The sequence below is a fragment of the Mastigoproctus giganteus genome, chromosome 8 (assembly GCF_048544385.1).
Source record: "Mastigoproctus giganteus isolate SK-2022 chromosome 8, ASM4854438v1, whole genome shotgun sequence".
Lineage (NCBI taxonomy): Eukaryota > Metazoa > Arthropoda > Arachnida > Uropygi > Thelyphonidae > Mastigoproctus > Mastigoproctus giganteus.
Window position 1 is genome coordinate 178,380,789 of NC_143582.1, and position 20,809 is coordinate 178,401,597.

At 37.5% G+C, this 20,809-nt stretch overlaps 1 protein-coding gene across 3 annotated transcripts in view; it reads right to left on the minus strand.

Annotated features, from left to right (window-relative positions):
• Graf (GTPase regulator associated with FAK) overlaps positions 1 to 20,809 on the minus strand; it is a 537,792-nt gene that overhangs the window by 173,212 nt on the left and 343,771 nt on the right. For all 3 annotated transcript variants that reach the window (XM_090379073.1, XM_090379075.1, XM_090379076.1), the window contains one exon: positions 16,992 to 17,076. In XM_090379073.1, the coding sequence (XP_090235199.1) occupies positions 16,992 to 17,076 (85 nt within the window). The remainder of the gene's footprint in view (positions 1 to 16,991; positions 17,077 to 20,809) is intronic.

Below are 20,809 nucleotides of genomic sequence, written 5' to 3' on the forward strand. Positions count from 1 at the left end.
CAATAGGACTTACTGTTATAATTGCAGATTTGTTTCAATACATGAAACAAATAGTACTTCAATCTTATCACCGCAAGTAGAAAAATCTTTAAGCCTAACAGTATAAGCAGAAAGGGTTTTCATTAGTTAAAATAACTTAATACTGCAGCTAAATTAAATGCAAAGTAATGCATTTAGGTTTAATGCATTATTCACATGTCAGCATAAGTTTGAGCAGAAACTACATGTTGCCTGACAGAAGACCACTTATCAGGATGATTTGAACAGACTAAAAATGTGGTCAGAGGAGTGGCAGCTATGTTTTAATGCTGCTAAATGCAAAATCTTACACTTGGGGAATAGCAACCCACAAATAAATCACACTTGGTGGGGTTGAGTTAAAAACAGGGGAGGAGAAGAGGGATCTGGGAGTGACAGTATGGGCAGATAAGAAGTTTTCTGAACAGTGTAAAGAGGCAGCCAGGAGAGCCTATTGATGATTTATCGAACATTATCCTGTAGAGATAGGAGGTCAAAATCCCACTGTATAAGGCAATTGTAAGACTGCACTTGGAATACTGTGTTCAGGTATGGGCACTTCATCTGAAAAAATATATTGAGCTTCTTAAGTGGGTCCACCAAAGAAGGCTAACTTAAATGGTGAGATTGGCAGAAGGATGACAGTATGAGGAAAGACTTTGATTATATGGGCAACAGAGTTTGGCAACCAGACACTTCAGAGGTGACCTGACTGAGGTTTACAAGGCTCTGAGAGAGATTGGTAAAATGAATAAAGGTGGAATTTTCACTGTTATAAAGAATTCTAGAACTAGGGGTCATAAATTCAAATTACAGGGCTTGAAATTTAGATTAGATTATATGAAGGGTCCCCCCCCCCGGCCAGCAAGTCGTTCATTGTTGGAACAAGTTGCCCTCGCAAGTATTTGAGGCTGACAGTTAAAGGTCAATGGATAGTTACCTGTGTGACAAAGGGAGCACATAATTTGTATTTTCTTATCTAAGTGTGTGTTTCTAAACCAATGCAGCAAAAGCCTGTGGCTTCCTTGCACTATATGGCAAATACTATTACTAAATTATCTAAACGACTATTATGACATTGCTCTAGGTTTCAGACAAATAACGGAGTCACTGCTTTGGTAATGCTCTTTGTTATTTTTTTGGTTTTTACGAGAATTAGCAACTAAGGCCATATTGCTCCGGGAATATGCTGTCATTCCCTTGACCTTTGCGCATCCTCCGTATTTGGTAGTGACGGGCTCGAACCCCGGTCTAATCAAGAAGCGTGTGCTCCTTCCCACCTGGCTACGGAGGCGCCTAATGCTATTTGTAAAAAACATTATTTGCAGTTTCTCAGTTGTATGCGTTTTGGTATTCATTTTCTGTTTTGGGTTTGCTTTGTCTACCGTGAGCATAAGCCAATGCCCTTGACGGCCAAGAGTTTGACTAAAGGGCCCAAAGCAAACCCAAAACAGAAAATGAATACCAAAACGCATACAACTGAGGAACTGCAGTTAAATTAAGGCTTGCTAATAACAGATTATTAAAGCATGTCATTATTCAGTTTAAAACATTAAAATCATAAAGAAAATGCCCATTCAGTTTGGTCCAATCCTTTTCAGATCCATTACAAAGTGATGTGAATAATAAAAGAAATTAAAATGTAGCAACTAACAGAGCATCTAGCAGATCAGCAATTTTCAAAGACCATATACGCTGAGTGATCACTAAATTATGACATCCCCTATGAAAACTGAATGTGACCTGTTGACCACGTGAGATATGAGAGTGCGCAGTAAGTCGAGCTAGTCAGCAGTTCAGTAAGTAGTGAAATTCTGAGCGTGATGGGTAAAAGGAAGGATTTATCAGACTTTGATAAAGGACAGATTGTGGGTACTCGACGAGCTGGTGCCTCGATTTCCCAAATGGTTGAACTGGTGGGATGTTCAAGAGCCGCCGTAGTTAAAGAGTACCAGGACTGGCATCAAAATGGTCAAACAACGACCCAATGGTAAAACTGCAAAGGCCAGCAAAAGGTTGAAGTTTGAGGTGAGTGCCGGGTCCGACGTCTCATACAGGCGAACAGGCGCGTACCCAATACAACATGGGACAACCCAGAACAATATCTGACATGACCATGCGTCACACACTTGCACATATGGGCTATACCAGCAGACGACCCCTACAGCATCCTCTCCTAACCAAGGTTCATCGAAGTTAAAGACTCACCTGGTGCAAAGAGTGTGCAAGTTGGACGTTAGAAGACTGGAAGAAGGTGTGCTGGTAGAATGAGTCACATTATTTACTCCACACCGTGGATTGTTGTGTAAGAATTTGGCATCAACAACTTGAGGCTCCTGATTCATCTTTTTTTTTTTTTTAAATGTGAACGCCAAACACAAGAGGTATTAGAACCTATAGTACTTAGTACTGTGCTTGGGTTGGAGGTTGAGAAGATGAAAGAAGATATTTGTTGACATTGGACTTGAACTTCTGTAGATTGTGATTTTCAGGAAATATGTATGAAGGAAGGTTGTTCCAGAAAACGGCAGTTGAATGAATAAATGAGGAAGATGAAAAGTTGGTTCTGTGGGTTTGAAGTTGAACAGTAAATGGATGTTGGCTGGTGGCGGCATGTGTTCAGACTGTTTTGAAAGAGAGAAAACGGGAATTACAGAAGCCAATTGAGAAGAACAGTACCTCTATGAGAAAGCGAGTGGAGAGACTCTGTTAGAGATGAATCATTAATTAACCTAACTACCCTCTTCTGAATAGAATCAAGAAGCCTGAGAGAGGTTTTGGGGGCACCACCCCAGATGGGGGAACAATATTACTTGCCTGGGCGGATTTGCGATTTATACAGAGTGAGTAGCTGTTTGGAAGAAAAGTAATGCCAAGAGCGAAAGACAAAACCAACTTTTTTAGATGCAGAGGAAGCAATATTGTAATGTGCTTGTGCCAAGAGAGATTAGAATCTTTAGAAGTCAGGGTATTCCCCAAAAGAGATATATCATTTTGCATAGAAATCGGAGTGTCACTAAAGATAAGCATAGGAGCAGAAGAATCCTTTTTGCGAGATATAAGACAAGACTGAGTTTTAGAAGGGTTGAAATCAACTAAGTTGTCTTTGCCCCACTGGAGAATTACCTGAAGATAATTTTTCGAGATTTGAGAAGTTGAAGTTGATTGAGGAGGACAAGGTTTCTCAAAATGGAAAGTGGAATGCAATGTGCTATTATTGGCAAAACTATGGATAGGATTTCCAGTCAATGGAAGAAGGTCGTTAATATACAAGAGGAAAAGAGTGGGGGGAAGAACTGAACCTTGAGGGACACCGGCATTAGTGGAGAAGTTAGAAGACAGAGAGCCATCTACCATCACCCTCAGTGAGCGATCAGAGAGAAAACTGGATAACCAATTACTAAAAACAGTTGGCAAACCATAAGATGGAAGCTTGTTTAGAAGACCTTTATGCCAAACACGATCAAAAGCCTTTGAGATGTCAAGAGCAACTACTTGTGTTTCACCGAACCTTTCCATTGAATTAGTCCATAAATTGGTAACATAAGCCAGAATAACACCAGTGGATCGACACTGACCTTATCCATACTGGCAATCATTGATCAAACGGAAGGTTTCTAGGTAGTTTAAGAGTTGGCGGTTAATTGATTTCTCCATTACTTTAGAAAAAGTAGAAGTAATTGCAATGGCACGATGGGAGGGATTTCTCACCCTTTTTTTAGGAAATGGCTGGATATGAGCAAATTTCCAAGCAGAAGGAAAAACACCTTTGGAATAAGAAAGTGAAAAAAGCTGGCAAAGAGTAAGTTCAGGAGCATAGGTTTTGAGAATAAGTGGAGAAATACCATCAGAACCTGGCGCTTTCTTAGCATCAAGATTCATTAAAATCCTTCTGACATCCTTTTGACGGAAGACCACAGGAGGCACTGAATGGAGAGTGCTGGGAATGGTGGGAGGTGTTTTACCAAGATCATTAATACATGAGTTGGAAGAAAAATGGGATGCTAGCGGGTCAGCTTTATCCTTGGCTGAAGTGACAACAGAACCATCTGGTTTGGACAGAGGTGGGAGCAGAGATGGGCAAAAGTTGCAGCCAATAGCTTTGGCAAGAGACCAGAATGCTCGGCTACCATTAGGGCAAGAAGCAAGTTTTCTACTCTTAGCCTGTTCAAACTCTAGTTTGGGCTGATTAATAACTGCTTTACAATTGTTGTGAGGTTTCGTGTAGGCAGAAAATGAAACTGAAGAATTAGAAACAAGCCAATTACGATATGCAACATTCTTCTCTTGAAGAGCCTTAGCACATTTATTGGAAAACCAAGATTTAGATAAAGGACGAGATTTTAAAGTGGAGTGTGGGATAAAGGAATCCATTCCTGCAAGAATAATTTCACTGACACGATCTGATCAAACGTTGACATCAGAAGTTTTGAAACAGTAATCTGACCAAGGAAAAGAAGTCTCGCAGGTCATCCCATTTTTCATTCTTGTAATGCCAAACAACACGAGGTTGGGAATAGCCATGAGATAAAGGTTCCATTGGAGAAGAGACAATCACCAAGTTGTGATCTGAAGTGCCTAAAGGACCTCTTACTTCGACTGTGTACTTAGAATGGTTGTTTGTGAGAAAAAGATCAAGAGTATTGGCTGTATGATTAGGATTGTCCGGTATTCCTGTAGGTAAATGAACAATCTGTGCTATGTCATTAGTAATTGCAAAAGCCTCAGCATCTCGACCTGCTGGATCGGCGTGACTAGAAAACGGAAGCCAGCTGGAGTTGTGAACATTAAAATCACCAAGGAAAATTACCTCACTGTTAGGAAAGTTGGACTGGAGAAAGTCAAGTTGCAAAGAGAGGAAGTCAAAGAGCTCAAAGTGATTAGTGGAGTTGGTTGAATGGTAGAGACAACAGATGAATTTGACACAATGAGGTAGAGAGATTTTAAACCAGGGAAGATTGAAAAGAAGAGATTACAAATTACCAAGTCTCTGACATGGAATATCAGAATGGACATATGCACAAGTACCACCTTTGAGGCGAAAGGAATTGTACAGCGAACAATTTGGGCATCTGAGATGAGCAGTAGTTGAATCAACTGATAACTGAGATTCTGTCATAAAAAGTACATGGGGTTTGGCAGACTGCAAGTGGAAATGGACATCGTTGAGATTAGAAGTTGAAGAAGTTGAGATTAGAAGATTAGTTGAGATCATCATGCATGGTATCAAAAGTGCAGACCGGTGGAGGCGGTTGTATGGTGTGGGGCATGTTTTCACTGGCAGGAACTTGGACCCTGATATGTTACATTTTTTCCAAAATAGCAATGGTGTCTTCGAAGATGACACTGCATCGAGCCATCGGGCATTTGTTGTGCAGCAATGGTTTGAAAAACACAGTTCTGACTTCCAGCATATCGATTGGTCTCTGAACTTCCCCGGTATCAATGTGGGACACTATGGAAAGTCATATCAGGTGTCTGGATACACCAATCATCTCCATACCTGCATTGATGATACCATTACACACAGCTTGGTTGGCCATACCTCCCAAACGATTCTGACACCTTGTTGAATCAATGCCATGTCAAATAGCTGCTATACTGACGGCAAAAGGAGGACCTACCAAGTATTAAGTAGATGGTCATAATTCAATGATTGCTCAATGTATTATATATTTTTGAGATCCACAAATTTTCTAAGTCCAAAACAATTGCAAGAATGGCAAAGAGACCACAGCTTTAATTTTTAAACACAAAACAATATTAGCTATTCTGTTGAAAATATTGGAGGTGACCATCCAGAAGTTGTGGAGTGAGCCGCAAAGAGATCCCAATCCGCTCACTTTAAAGCATACCTGTTGATGTTGTTCACAATGGGAGGTGCTGAATCCAATAGGCAAACCATGAAGGAGATGGCCCTTTGGTCCAAGGTGGTTGAGGCCTCGTTGACTTCCAGTAGGCAAATTTTTTTAGCAATTGATCTAGTGACCATAGTTATGTCAATATTGGTTTTGTGCTGTGTACCGGAGAAGGCTATCAAGTCGTCAGATCAATTCAGGACAACAAACATCAATGAGGTGATGTGGTCTTCTGAGTGTATACCATCAGCACCAGTGATGGTGCTGCGCCAAAGTTGAGAGTGGCAGTTGGAGTTGGTTGATATCAGAATCTTCTGGCTAGTTAGGATATTTCAGACATTTTGGAGACGGGCATAATGTCACCTCCGGGTCTGGTGTAGATAGATATCAAATAGAAGGTGCCCAACCTGCAGATGATGTGGACACAAGCTGTAAGCATAGAACAAAGGGAATTTATTTTTGTCATTGTAATGTGCTGGTTTCTGATAACTACTTCTGCCATGGCTTTTCCCCTTGTTGGAGGTGAAGTCATGTATAAGGCTCTTGACAGACACATGCCAATGTTTTCATCTTTTAGTTTTTTCTTGCATCGATCAGCCACAAGTTGGGCTAGCTGATCATTGAGTTTCACAAACTCGATTTCCTTGGTAAGCCTGCAGTTAGTTCATGCTGTCTTCTGTCAGTAATAATTCTTTGCCTTCAGGTAGATGAGGCATTCTGAGTGGCATATGGAGTAGGAGTTTGCAAAAATAGGAGACTCCTGTTTCTTTTGGTACCTGTTTCAGAAGTGGCCATGTTGCATTCAGCACAGCGGCCACAGGTGGAGGAAATTTGCAAGCAAGCATGTGTTGTGTGCCCAAACTTGAGACAGCAAAAGCACTTGGGAACCAAGAAATGTTCCCCTTTATCTGTGGGATGACGATCCTATACAGAGCCTGGTTTGGGTTGTGATATGATTCCAGATTGTGGGGGGGGGGGAGTTCAACAATCCAGTTTATGTTTTGATTGGATGCAGTTCTCATGATATACTTAGGCAGAAATCCTGTATACTTGCCTTCAATGACAATATGTTCACTGAAGTTCCAGTCATAGACTTCTTCAATCAGCTCCTCTCTAGTGGTTTCCTTAGGAAGGTAAAGGTAAGTATGGACAGGCCTTTGGCTTTGAGGATTTCAGTTCCAAGGCCAAGTTTCATGAAAGCAGAGTTTTGGAGTAAGGCCTGTGTCAGATTTTGTGGCTATCTCAACAACAATACCATTTCTGGGTTTTCTTATATAATTCACCTCAAGGTTTCTCATTTTTCATTTGATGTGCTTTGTAATGGTTTGGAAAGATCCCTCTGTTGGTCTAAGTAGAATTATGTTTGGCTTTATGTACCAGTTTCCATGAGTCTGTTTATTTGGAGAACTAGGACTTCTTCAAGTTGTAGCCTCTGGGCAACAGTCATCTGCAGAGGGTATGAGTCATGCTGGTCTTCTACAACAATAAGGTCTTCATGAATCGAAGGTTCTTGTTTAGTTGGAGCAGACATTTAGTCCATGAAGATTTGCTATAGTTATTTTCTTCCATCAATGATAGCTAAGGGAGCCAATTGGAAGTCTAAAACATTGATGGAGCTGATATTCAGGTCCAGAGTCAAGTACAGCAAAATTTGATGTACTTGACTCCTGGGACCATCAAATTTTGCTGGTTGTTCTGGGAGTAGCTATCAGAAAATCAAGGTTAGTTGTTCAACAACAGCCAAATCCACTGTGTGTACCTTCAGCCTGATGAAACTGTTAGCAACTCTGGGTATATCCCTTGCACCATATAAAAAAATACAGGGATGCCCACCACAAAGGTGTGCAGCAATCCCATTATACAAAGGAATGAACAAAGCCTATATGACAATAGGCAACACCAGGTGGTAGATGACCTCATTAAAAAGTGCAATACCACTACTTCGTAATAGAGACTTGTAGTAGTGAAAATCATGGTTGATCTCTAAAACTTCACCTTCCCCATCTCATATATTATGCAGTATCACTCACATATTTTCAGATCATGATATGAAAGATTCAATATTCCTTACACTTTAAGGGTACATCTTGTAAATGGTTAAGATTGTCCGGTATTGTAGGTCATTAGTAATTGTGAAAGCCTCAGCATCTCAACCAGCTGGGTAGGTGTGAGTAGAAAATGGAAGCCAGCTGGAGTTGTGAAAATTAAAATCACAAAGGAAAATTACCTCACTGAACTCCAGTCCAACCTCATTGGACTGGAGAAAGTCAAGTTGCAAAGAGAGAAAGTCAAAGAGCTCCAAGTGATTAGTGGAGTTGGGAGAACGGTAGAGACAACAGATGAATTTGACAGATTGAGGTAGAGAGATTTTAAGCCAGAGAACATCGAAAAGAGGAGATTCCAAATTACCAAGTCTGTGACAGGGAATATCGGAAATGACATATGCACAAGTACCACCTTTGAGGCGAAAGGAATCATACAGCGAACAATTTCAGAAACTGAAATGAGCAGTGGTTGAATCAACCAATAACTGAGATTCTGTCATAAAAAGTACATGGGGTTTGGCAGATTGCAAGTAGAAATGGACATCGTTGAGATTAGAATTGAGACCATGTATATTTGTGAAATGAACTAAGTTTCTTCCAGTAATCAAGCTGGCTAAAGGCAAATTTCGACACATCTATTCTGCAACTGTCTTTCCTCAATTTAAATTTATGTCCCCTCAAGTGTGTAATCTTAGCAAGAGGAAGAATCCCATCAGCACTGAGGTTGCTGAAATCATTCAAAGCCTTATACACCTTGATCAGATCACTTTGCAGGTGCCTAGTCTCCAGATGCTGTAATTCACAGAATTTAAGCCATACTTCTTTGTTCCCCTCACCAAAGTCATTGCCCTTCTCTGTACTTCCTCCTAAAATGAGGCCTCCAGACCTGTATGCAGTAATCAAGGTGTGGCATGACAACTGCCTTGTAAAAAATTATAATCATCTCCTTATCCCTGCTGATAAAGACCTGTATATCATTGACAAGACCCAATGAGTCTCTGGCAGCCTATCTGCACTGCACCGAAAACTTCGTATCTGACTGCACAATTATCCACAGGTCTTTTTCATTCTGCACAATCCTGAATGTAGTACCACCACACAGTTCATGTCGGTATTTTAAAAAAAGTTTCTGTTGCAGCAGTATACCGTCGCTACTGTGATTAACAACCCTGCTGATCTATGTATCATCTGCAAACTTGGACATTAAGAGTGATATACATTTTTCATTCGTACTGGAGACAGACAGAATTATGATCATAATTATAATTATGGTAATATGAACCAGAGCTATAATGCTCAATACGTTCTATGTTGATAAAATATTTGATAAATATATGTAAAAGAATAAGAGAAGTTTACCTCAATATGATACGTAGAACTCTTCTGTATGATACTCTCCAGAAATTAAAATGAAATCAATTTAAAAAAAATCAAAAATCTTACATTACAGTAAGAAATAATTAAAAATCAAATGAACAACAATTAAAAATCAATTTAACCCAATTAAAAATTAGGTAAAAAATTAATTTTACGAAAAAAAAAAAAGAAGCAAAACGATTTTCCTTCTTGAAGCTGACAATGCTTTTCAACCATATGTCATGATCACAGGAATGAAAATACTTTTTGACATATGGTCGAAAAGCACTGTCAGCTTCAGGAAGGAATTTTTTTTTTTTTTTTTGTTAAATTAATTTTTTACTTAATTTTGAATTGCGTCAAATTGATTTTTAATTGTGTTCATTTGATTTTTAATTTTTGTTAATTATTTGTTACTGCAATGTAAGATTTTCGATTTTTTTAATTGTTTTTGTTTTAATTTCTGGAGATCATACGGAAGTGTTCTACATATCATATTGAGGTAAAAGTTTTCTTATTCTTTTTTTCTCATTCTTTATTTCTCATTCCACCCTAAACTATCATACTTTATTTAAACCAGCAGTTGGCAACCATCTGGCACTAGCAAGCCACAATCAAATTCCACCTTCATAAGATAGGATACATGACTTATAGACACAAAAAAAAAAAAAAAAAAAAATGCAAGGTTACATTGCACAGACACAATTGTTACATTTTACTTGACTTCATAATATCAGTTTTATGATTATTTTCTGGTCACAGAATTTTAACACCAATAACATCCATAGAAGCAAAAAATTCATATATATGCACACCTAGTTGACTGTATTCAAAATGTTATACAAAATGAAAACTGGAGAGGTGGATATATATACAAAAGTAAAACTAGAAAGCATGCATCAAATTTGAGTCACTGAAAAAATGGGCACTTGCCCTAGGGAATGTAACTGGGAGCTCATCAGGGCCTCAAGACTAATAACCTAGCAAGTGATGCACTTCCGATTCAGGCCCCCCAGAACTGAATAACCAAGTGAAAACTGCTCTGGTTCAAAAGGCCTTAGTTCTATTAGGAGACTCCATTGTCGGGTAAACAAAAAATATTTTGTTGTAAAAAGAATAGGTGGACTAGAACCAGAGTATATCTGCCGAGAGCAACAATTAATGATGTCACCAACAGATTGTCAGATTTTAAGGGGGATAAAAAGAATATTATTCATGTGGGGACTAGATATTACGCACACACAATCTGATGATTTCTTAGACAAATATAGGACCATGCTGAAGAAATACCACGAATTAGATAAGAATGTCTATGTGTTTGCAATTCTTCTCAGGCACAATAGAAGGGATTATATGCTGAAAGCCTTGTGGATTAACTCAAGACTTGGACTCAGCAAGGCTTTTTTTTTTGGGGGGGGGGAGGTCAGATTTTTATCAGCTTGGTCCACACTTGTAGGGAGAAGGAATCTGTTTTCTAGAAACAGGATACATTTAAACAAATGTGTTGCAAGATTTATTGTCAGTATCACTGAGGATAGCCTTAAAGGTTCAGGGAAACTGCTAGTTTGGGGTGGGAGGCAAGGGTAATATAGATACGTGTTCATCTGATAATATTGGTCAAAGTAACGCTTGCATATACCTCACGAGTTCTTGTTTGTTACCTCCACAGATCACATTAGCATGATGTTCTGAGGGCAGAAACGTTTCAAATGAGTGGACAGCTAATACCAGGGAAGCATGCTTATATAACTTCAAGGGGTGTGTCAGAGTAGTTAACTACACAAGAACACTAAATCTTAATTTTTTATACAGTAAGGTCAGAAGTGATGTCAATAAAATGAGTGAATTTGAACTGCTGGTTAGGTCAAATAATGCTGACACAATAGGACTTATGGAAATGCAGTGCCACCTGGAAATAGGGGATGATGAGTTTTGATACGGTATGGACAATGTATTTAGGAAGGTTAAGGCAGATAGGAGTGATGGGGTTATGCTTCTTATCAAAAGCAACTTGAGCGCAATGAGAGTTTTCCCAGATTCAGAAGTTTTCCATGCTAGCATAGAAAATGTATGGTGTGAGATTATTATTAGCCATGTGGTGTAAGGAAGTCTGATGCTTTTGCTGCACCAGTCAAAAAAAAAAAAAAAAAAAAAATTCTGCGTTACCCTGTGTGAGAGAGAGAGAGAGAACGAAAGTCAGAAGTAGAAGGGAATCACCAAGAAAGAGAAGGATGATGACATCCAGCTCAGGCCCCTGGGTATTCCAAGCCCATACTTACCAGATGTGACCCAGATAGTAAGAGCAATACAGGACAGGTGATTGTGAAGATAATGATGAGAGCCTCTACATGCAAATGGATAGGCAAGTAAGCATCAATGTCTTATTATGGGTGATTTTAATTTGCCTCTAATTGATTGGAGCAAATGGGAAGGAAACCCGACATAGTGTACAAAATTTTTAAATCAACTGGACAATTGTTATTCGTGTCAACCTGTCAGACAAAATACCAGGGAAAAGAATATTCTAGACCTGATTGTTCACCCATGAACCAGATGACATAATAGGGCTGACAGTACAGGAACCAGTAAGAGAAAGTGATCATGGAGTTCTATGGTGGACGATGAAAATAGAGTTTTGTTTGTTTTGTTTTGTTATTTGGTTTTTAGGAGCATTAGCAACTAAGGCCATATTGCTCCGGGATATGTGGTGGTCATTCCATGACCTTTCCGCATCCTCCGTATTTGGTGGTGATGGGATCGAACCCTGGTCTAATCAAGAAGTGTGTGCTATGCACTGCTGCTCCTTCCCACCTGGCTACGGAGGTGCCATGAAAATAGAGAGGTAGCAGTAGTTAAAGGCAAAGGAATGGGTTATAATTTCAGGAAAGGAAATTAAGATAGATTAAGGTGCTATATGGCCTTTATTAACTGGGTAGACATCTCACAGAGAAGGAATACAACTGAATTATGATATACCTTTAAAACATTAATCACAGAAGTCTTATCTTTAAAAAAAACTTCATTATTCATTCAAAGTTGAATGAATGATGAAGTGCCACAGAAAAGGTTAGGCTGGCAAAGGCAGATTATGAGAAATCACTGGCAAAGAGTGGGAATAAGGAATTCTTCCCATATATAAATGCAAAGAAGAGAAGGACAAACCAGATCGGATCCTTATGCAATGGAAATGGGATAGTATTAGATGCCCCAGCTGATGTTGCATATGAATTCAACAGTTACTTTCATCGATATTTAAAGATGAAAAACCATTTATGTCAATGAGAAATTATGGGAGTGAAGTAAAAAAAAATGTAATTAATGATATTGAAATTTCATGTTATATAATCAAAAAAGTTTCGAGCCTACGGGTGAGTAAGGTTCATAGGGATGATGGCATATACCCTATAATTTTAAGGGAGAGGGCAAGTGAGTGCATTGAACCATTAAAGCTAATTATGAGAGCATCACCAGACTTAGAAGAGATTCTGTTAGATTGGAAAAGTGCCAATGTATCGCCAGTACATAAGAGGTTCTAAGGGTGTAGTGGGAAATTACCGACCGGTCAGTCTAATTTCAAGAGTATAGAAAATCAGGGAAGCAATGATCAAGGGTGGAATTCAGGATCATTTAGATAGAAATGGAATTCTGAAAGATACACAGCATGGTTTTGTAAAGGGGAAAATCGTGTTTAACAAATCTGGTTAGCTATTTTCACAGGGTCACTCATGAACTGGATTCAGGGAATAATTTCGACATTGTTTATTTAGATTTCTCAAAGCATTTGACTTATCCCACATTAACGGTTACTTTATAAGCTGGAACACGTTGGAATCACAGGGAAAATGCTTAGATGGATAGCAGGATGGCTTCAAGGAAGGAGACAGAAGGTTGTGATAAATGGTTATTTCTCAGATTATGTTAATATAAGAAGTGGGGTTCCCCAAGGATCAGTGGTTCTTGGGGTTCACCAAAGACAACTGTTGTTTTTGATTTTCTTAAATGAGATTGATGAAGGGATAGAGGGTATGATGTCTAAATTTGCAGATGATGTAAAGATCAGTAGAGTAGCTAATGATCACTGCCAAGCAGAGCTTCTTCAGAGTAACCTAGATAGACTTCAGGGATGGTCAGAAAGGTGGCACTTTCATTCAGAAAGTCTTACACCTGGGGAACAGTAACCCCAAATAACTTATACAATTACTGGAGTTGAACTGAAGTCAGTAGTGGAAGAAAGGGACTTGGGAGTTAAAGATACGGTCAGACACAAAGTTGTCCAAGTATCGTAGACCCATGTCGATGGGTCTACAATAAATCATCGACATTTGATAAATGTTTGATAAATTTATCAAACATTTGCTAGTAGAGATAAGGATGTCATAATCTCATTATATAAGACTAATCTTGGAATACTGTGTTCAAGTATGGAAACTACACTTAAAAAAAGACATTGAGCTTCTTGAAACGGTCCAAAGATGGTAACTTGGTGAGAATGGCAAAAGAGCTTCCATATGAAGAAAGAATTCGAATCTGTTGGTTGCACAGCTTGGAAACTAGGCACTTTAGAGAAGACTTATTGAGCTGTTTAAGGCTCTGAGACGTGAGGCAAAAGTAAAATGAACGAGGAGGAAATTTTCACAGTTATAAATGATTCTAGAACTAGGGGCCATATATTCAAGTTATGGGGGAGAAGTTTAGACTGGATGGCAGGAAGTTTTATTTTAGCCAGCGAGTTAAAAATTACTGGAATAAATTTCCTACATGGGTGGTTGAGGCTGACAGTTTGAGGAAATTCAAAAGTCAGTGGATAGTTGCCTATAGGAGGAGGGAAATGTTGTCTATTTCCTTTTCTTTCTTTTTTTTTGGCTGGTGCAGCATAAGTCTTAGGCTTCCTTTCACCATATGGCCATTAACAATACTATTACTAAAGCTAAATGGAATTCCATTTACGTTATACAGGTAGCAATAAAATTATAAATTTATTACTAATTTGATATATATAGCCACTGCAAATCAATATTCATGATATAAGGAAGGCTAATTTACATTGGATCAACCAGGAAAAGTGATCTAAAAAGCTATAAGGTAGAATCATTGGTTTCTTTAATATCCCTACATAATAAGATAAATTAAATTTAAAGTTATAATTTAGAAAGTAAAAATAATTTTCAACATAACAAAAGATTATGAACAAGCCTAAAAGGTTAACCCAAAACTTAATGAAAAAAGAATTTAGAGTTGAAAATAAAATATATTATATAGAGATACTGTTGATCTGATTGAAGGTGAAAGAATTAAAATACAGTTGATTCCAGTTATTTGGGACACATCGGGACTAGCAGATGCCCCAATTACCCGAAGTTTCACGTAAATAGTTAAAAATACAATGAATAGCAGTCTTTACTATTGGTTCACTGTACAATCAAATCACATTACGATGGACTCACCATAGTAAAGTACCGTTCACTATACGATGTGTAGTAAGTGGCAGTCATTGCGATCACGTTTGTGAATTGAATTTTAATTCAATTAAACAGTGATTCTAATTAGCGAAAATAGGAGGAATATTATCCACAGGCTATAAAAGTAAGTATATTAAGCAAAATAAATTATATGTGAAAATCGGAAGAATATATGGGTAATCAGAATAATTAATACGTACTGTAATATGTACATACTAACTAGTTGACATTTCTGTGCACTGACATTTGTGGGTGGAAGTTAAAATTTAAAACAGTAAAAAAGATAAGCAATCAAGAACAAAGAACACGGCGCACACAAATTGCAAGTAACATGATATGCGCAAGTGAGAACAGAGTAACAAGTTACGAAGCTTTAAAAATAGGAATGAAAAGATTCTGAAAATTAATTTTTTTATATGATTGAAGATTTCATGGAAGTGTAAACAGATTTCACCATAATAACCCACAGAATTCCAGCTGTCAGTATTTTCACAAATTCAATAAAATCGAGTTTACTATCCATTTATGATAGATTGCACTAACAGAAAAGCCCAATAAACAGGTGAATGCTAATTGGTTTTATTGTTTTATGGTTGTGACCTCCAGAAATCCGACCGAACCACGTGGTACGGTCAGAGACAATCGTAGGGTAATCTCCAGTGCTGTGGTCTCCTGCGTTAAAGCATGTTGTCCCAATTAAGCGAAGTAAACCCTGGCTATTTTCTCGATTGGGTTCTGTTTTTTTAAGATTTGCCCCAGATAAACGGCGGCCCTGATTAACCAGTGGTCCAAATAACCAGAATCCACTGTGTATAATAAAAAAAATAATAATAAAAAAAATTTAAGTTGAAATACCAATAAATATAAAGATATAATAATGAAAGAAGTTCCACTGACAGCAGCAGCTGGTAAATTTGGCATTGGGCAGAAGTAAAAACAGAAATAGCACAAGATGTTAACATGTTTGTTCCTGGAATGCAAATTTGCATTAAAATGAACTGCAATTTTTGTGCCTTAATGCCGCTGATATGCATCCATCTGATTGCAGTCAATAAATGAGTGCTGTAAATGGAAAAGCATATGAAATGAAAAACTGGGTGACAGCGGCACACTGATTGAACCCAGTAGTAGCATAATGGCTGGGATTTTGCTTATGTGTCAATCACAGCTAGAGAGTGCTATAAAAGTCGTATAACTTTTATAGTTATAACATATAGTTAGAACATATGAAACTGTGAAAGTTCACAGTTTCATATGTTCTTTGCTTGTGTTGGGATTATTTTATCTAGTTTAGTAATGTCAAAATGAAGAAAAGGTAAAAATTTTTGAAGATTAACTTGCTTTGCAAAAAACCAAACATCATCCTTAGTGTGTGTTCACTGATAAAATTTTGTATAAAAAGTGTTTTCCTATAATTTTTTTTTAATCTAAAGGATTGTTATCACGGATTTACAGCCTGGGACATTGCCTGAAAAGGAACAGGAATGGACGGCATCAGCTCTTTATAATATGTCATCTGATACCAAAATATAATTCTATTCAAGTGAAGCGGATTCTGAATCTCATTCAAATGCATCTGTCCATGTTATAATGCTACAATCAACAGATGCCAATGTTACTTGGAATAATAATTCTTAACAGCTGAAATCCATTTACTAAAATGCAGACGTGCCTACTTGTTCCAGTGCCCCAATACATCTAGAAAGGTCCTTCACAAATAAAAGCAGCAGCAAACAAGTTAAACAAGATATAGGGCAGAATGGGGGTAAAGCCAGAAATTCTGAGACTTATTTAAAAAACAATATGATAATTAGCAAAATTAAGTTGGATAAGGATTTAAATATTGAGAAAAAGATTTTTACTAACATAGTGAAACAAACCAACCATAGTAGGATGATAACGATGGTCAGATAGAAAAATTAAAAAATAACACATACATATCTAAAATAGCACAACGACACAAAATGTGATTAACTGGTGGGTATCAGTGTTCTAAGATGTGAAAGACACAAAAATAAGTTGTATTACCAAATATTACATAAGTGTTCATCTCCAAAAGAAGCTATTACAAAAATCACAATCCAACTTATTAATAAAATAGTGTTTAAGATTACTGAAGAGTAAAGAGAAGATAATTTGAAATGAAGTACTATTATCAAAGACTATTTTAATACAACTTGCTTAATCATTTAATCCTCTGAAATCAAAATTGTCCTTTAGTATCTTTAAAATGAATATTTGCTTAGATTCTGTACCTGAAATAACTCTTTAAAGCACTAGTTACGGTTTTAAGCTCCCACTCTTCTTCATTCATATCAATCTGACTTGGTTTTCTCCTATCTGAAATGAACATATGAGTTAATATGAAATGCTGGGTTTGGGAACTGTTAGATGGGTCAGAAGTACTAGGAAAAGTACTCATTATCTCAAGAAGGAGATAATAAGAATGGTTTTATTGCATCAAAAAATCTATAATTAATATATATGTGTGTGTGTGTGCGTGTGTGTGTGTGTGTAATAAGGATAAAAATGAGGTAAAAAGTTGTGTGATAACAGAGAGATATAAATATGACAGCTGCACCTGAGCATGCAGAGCAGTAGCAAAGGATACAAAAGTTTAGATATATAAACTCCTCTGATCATTTGGTCGTCTCTGAGTATAAACAGAAAATTTATTTATTTATTTATATATAAATATGAGGTAAAAGTAATAAATCTACTGAGGAGTCCGAAGATGTAGGTGTAAATTAGACAGAATGCCAAAACTAATAAGAGAAGGATAGCAGAAATTAGAGATATTGAAGGCATGAGAAAGAGAGAAAGAATGTGAATATCCTATTCTTTCTCATGCCTTCGATATCTCTAATTTCTGCTGTCCTTCTCTTATTAGTTCTGGCTTTTGTGTAATTTACGCCTCCATCTTCGCACTTTTCAATAAATTTATTACTTTTACCTCGTGTAGGGGTGTGGGTGTGTGGGTGTGTGTGTGTGTGTGCGTGGAGGGAGAGAGAGAGAGAGAGACAGAGAAGAAATCATTGAAATTCCTATATTCTCAGTGCATAATATTTACACTATGATATCAAAAGTATTCTTATAACAGTGTATAGTAACAAGTAAATTTTATGCAAGCTACTAGCTATATAAATATTGCAGTGGATGGTGAAACAAGGATATACAAGGTTTGTTCAAAAGGTTCTATGAAAGTTGAAAAAAATTAATTTTATTAAATGATAAACGTTCACATTGTTAATATTCATATATATATTCTCCTGCAACCACACCCTTGCTCCACAGTGTCTAAAGAAAACCTTTTTTTTTCTTTAGGCACGATGGAAAACACTTCTGAAGTCTTCAATTGTGGATGGCTTTTGGTGGTCCATCATGTTTTATTGGATTTCTTGGATTGACTCAAATTGTTTTCCTTTCATGTCCTGTTTCAATTTTGGGACTAGCTAAAATTTGCTTACTCTGATTAGAGTAAGATGGATGCTACAGGGCACTTTCGGTTGAGAGGAAGATCCAGTGTCGGGATGTTTAGCAGCATCATCCACACGTTCATTACTCGAAATGCCGACATGATCAGGGATCCCACAGAAGGTAACCTTCTGGTTGGCTATTTGATGGTAACATAATTTAGATCAGATCTCTTTAAGAATATGATGGGAGGGGGGGAAAGGTAGATTGGATGGCAGTAATTGCAATTAGAGTGTATATATCAGAGATTGCTTTGTGGTTGTTTATGTTATCTAGAGATGGTTTTACTGCAACCATTCTGCAGTACAGATACTGCATTCATCAGGAAGAGTCACAGCTACTGAGAAGATGGAAGAAGCTGCTGCAGCACTTGCAGCTGAATCTGTTTTGGAGCCATAAGTATAGATATGTACTATCTCTGAGTTTGCCAAGGACTTTAAGTACTTTAAGTAGCTGCTGAAAGCTGGTGTTTGCTATGGAAGATTTTTCCCATCTTATAAAGAAATTGTCACAAAGAGATGAGAAATGAGTCCAAGGATGTTCAGAAGTAGCACCATCTTGGAAGATATTCTGAAAGTTAATGTCCCAACTGAGCACGAGCTCTTGCAATTGAAGCCCTGTGGAGTAGTTTTCATTAAATTTACTGTGGTATAGCATGGCATATTAAAGGTCAAACAGATACTGCCAGTTGGGGTGGGATGGCATACTCTTAATCTTCGCTGCATAGTTCAACAATAAGGTTTTCTCCTGATATATAGCGGTTAATTTTCCTCAATATACAGGCTGTGGACCACAGATGTTCTGAAGGCCACAGTTATCCTAAGGGTACGATGCTGAATGGTGTTCAGATGTAGTAAACGTTTCCTAGTGGAGCCATTGACAGGTGATCAATAATCCAAGCATGATCTTATTAAAGCTCTATTGAGATGTAGGAGAAATAGCTTCTATCAGCACCCCAGGAGATCGCTGAGACAGCTCTTAGGATGTTCAGTTTTTTAATGCACGTAGTCTGAGGATAAGCTACATGAGTAGCAAAATTAAGTTTATTGTCTAAGTATAACCCCAATAGACAAATTGTTGGTAACAGGAATCAGGCTGTTTTTTAAATATATTTCTGGATCCAGATATAGTTTGCATTTTTTACAGAAATGAATTGCAATGGATTTCTTTTCTTCTAGGGAATAACCATTCCATAATGCTCATGATTCTAATTTAGCTATGGGAATTTCAAGTTGCCCTTCAACTGCATTCACAGTTTGGGACTGACAACAGATAATGAGGTCATCAGCAAACAAGACTAATTCTACTGTATTTGGTACATCCCGTGTCGTGTTTGTAATTCTTATTGCAAATAATGTTGCACTGAGAATGGAACCCTGCAGTATCCCCTCTTCTTGTTCAAATGATTTGGATAAGTTTTTCATGTATCTAACCTGAAAAATTCGGTAACATAAGAAATTTTGCATAAATTGAGGTAACTGACTTCCAAAGCCAAAAGCATGAAGACCTCGAAGTACACCATATCGCCAGGCATCAAAAGCTCTCTCGACATCAAGATTAATCATGACCACATATTGTCCCCTTATGAAGATATTATGTATGTTTGCTTCTCCTTTTATCACCACATCTAACCTGAACCAATTCCTTTCAAACCTGTACTGATTACTATTTATCAAGTTGTTAGTTTGCCGTAAAAACGTTAGCTGCCAGTGAACCGTTCCTTTCCTGGTTTCGGGAAGGCTAGTACAAATGAGTGATGCCAGGAGTTTGGATAAGTATTTTCTAAAAATATTCTTATATTTTATATTTCTAAAAATATAAAATATTGTAATATTTTAACAGTTATTTTTGATCTGTTGTTTAGTTGTTTTAACATTATGTAGTAGATCCCATAAAACATCCAAAACTAATGGATGTTTTATTGAGAGACTTTAAAAGTTCTGTTAATGTGAATAGCCAGTTGTATTGGTGTGAAACAATCGTACAAAAATTTATCTTATGCTGTTCTGAAGATTCTTTAATTTGCTAAAAGATTAGGTTGTAAGTGTATAGGGCTGATATACTAGCAAATGATTCAACTAAGGCATTTGCTATTTCTCCCAGAGAGGACAATTCCTGTCCTTCCCAGTTTAATACTGAAGCCAAGGAATGCACATATTTGCCATTAAGCATTTGTATTTTCCTCGAGATGAGCCTGGTATCCGTGTCCCTGTTTATACTTGAGGAAAAGCTAATCCAGGCATCTTTCTTTGCTTTTCATCTTATTTGGTGGAACTTCGCTTTCGGTCTTTTAAAGATTTTTAGAAATCCCCACGTCAAATGATGTGCATTGAAGTCTCCGAGCAAGCAGAACAGAGATGGTAGCTGGTCTGTTATATTTTCTAGGTAATCTGAAGAGAATGAGAAATCAGGAAGGATATATATATAGATACTATTGTAAGAGTGACACCAATTACAGCACAAACTGCAACTACTTCAAAAGGAGTCTGAAGGGCAACATGTTTGGATGGAACATTTTTTCTAACAAAAACTGCAACCCCTCCACAGGCTGGCGAGTCAATACTCCTTTCATATCTGAAGAAATTGTAATTTTTATTGG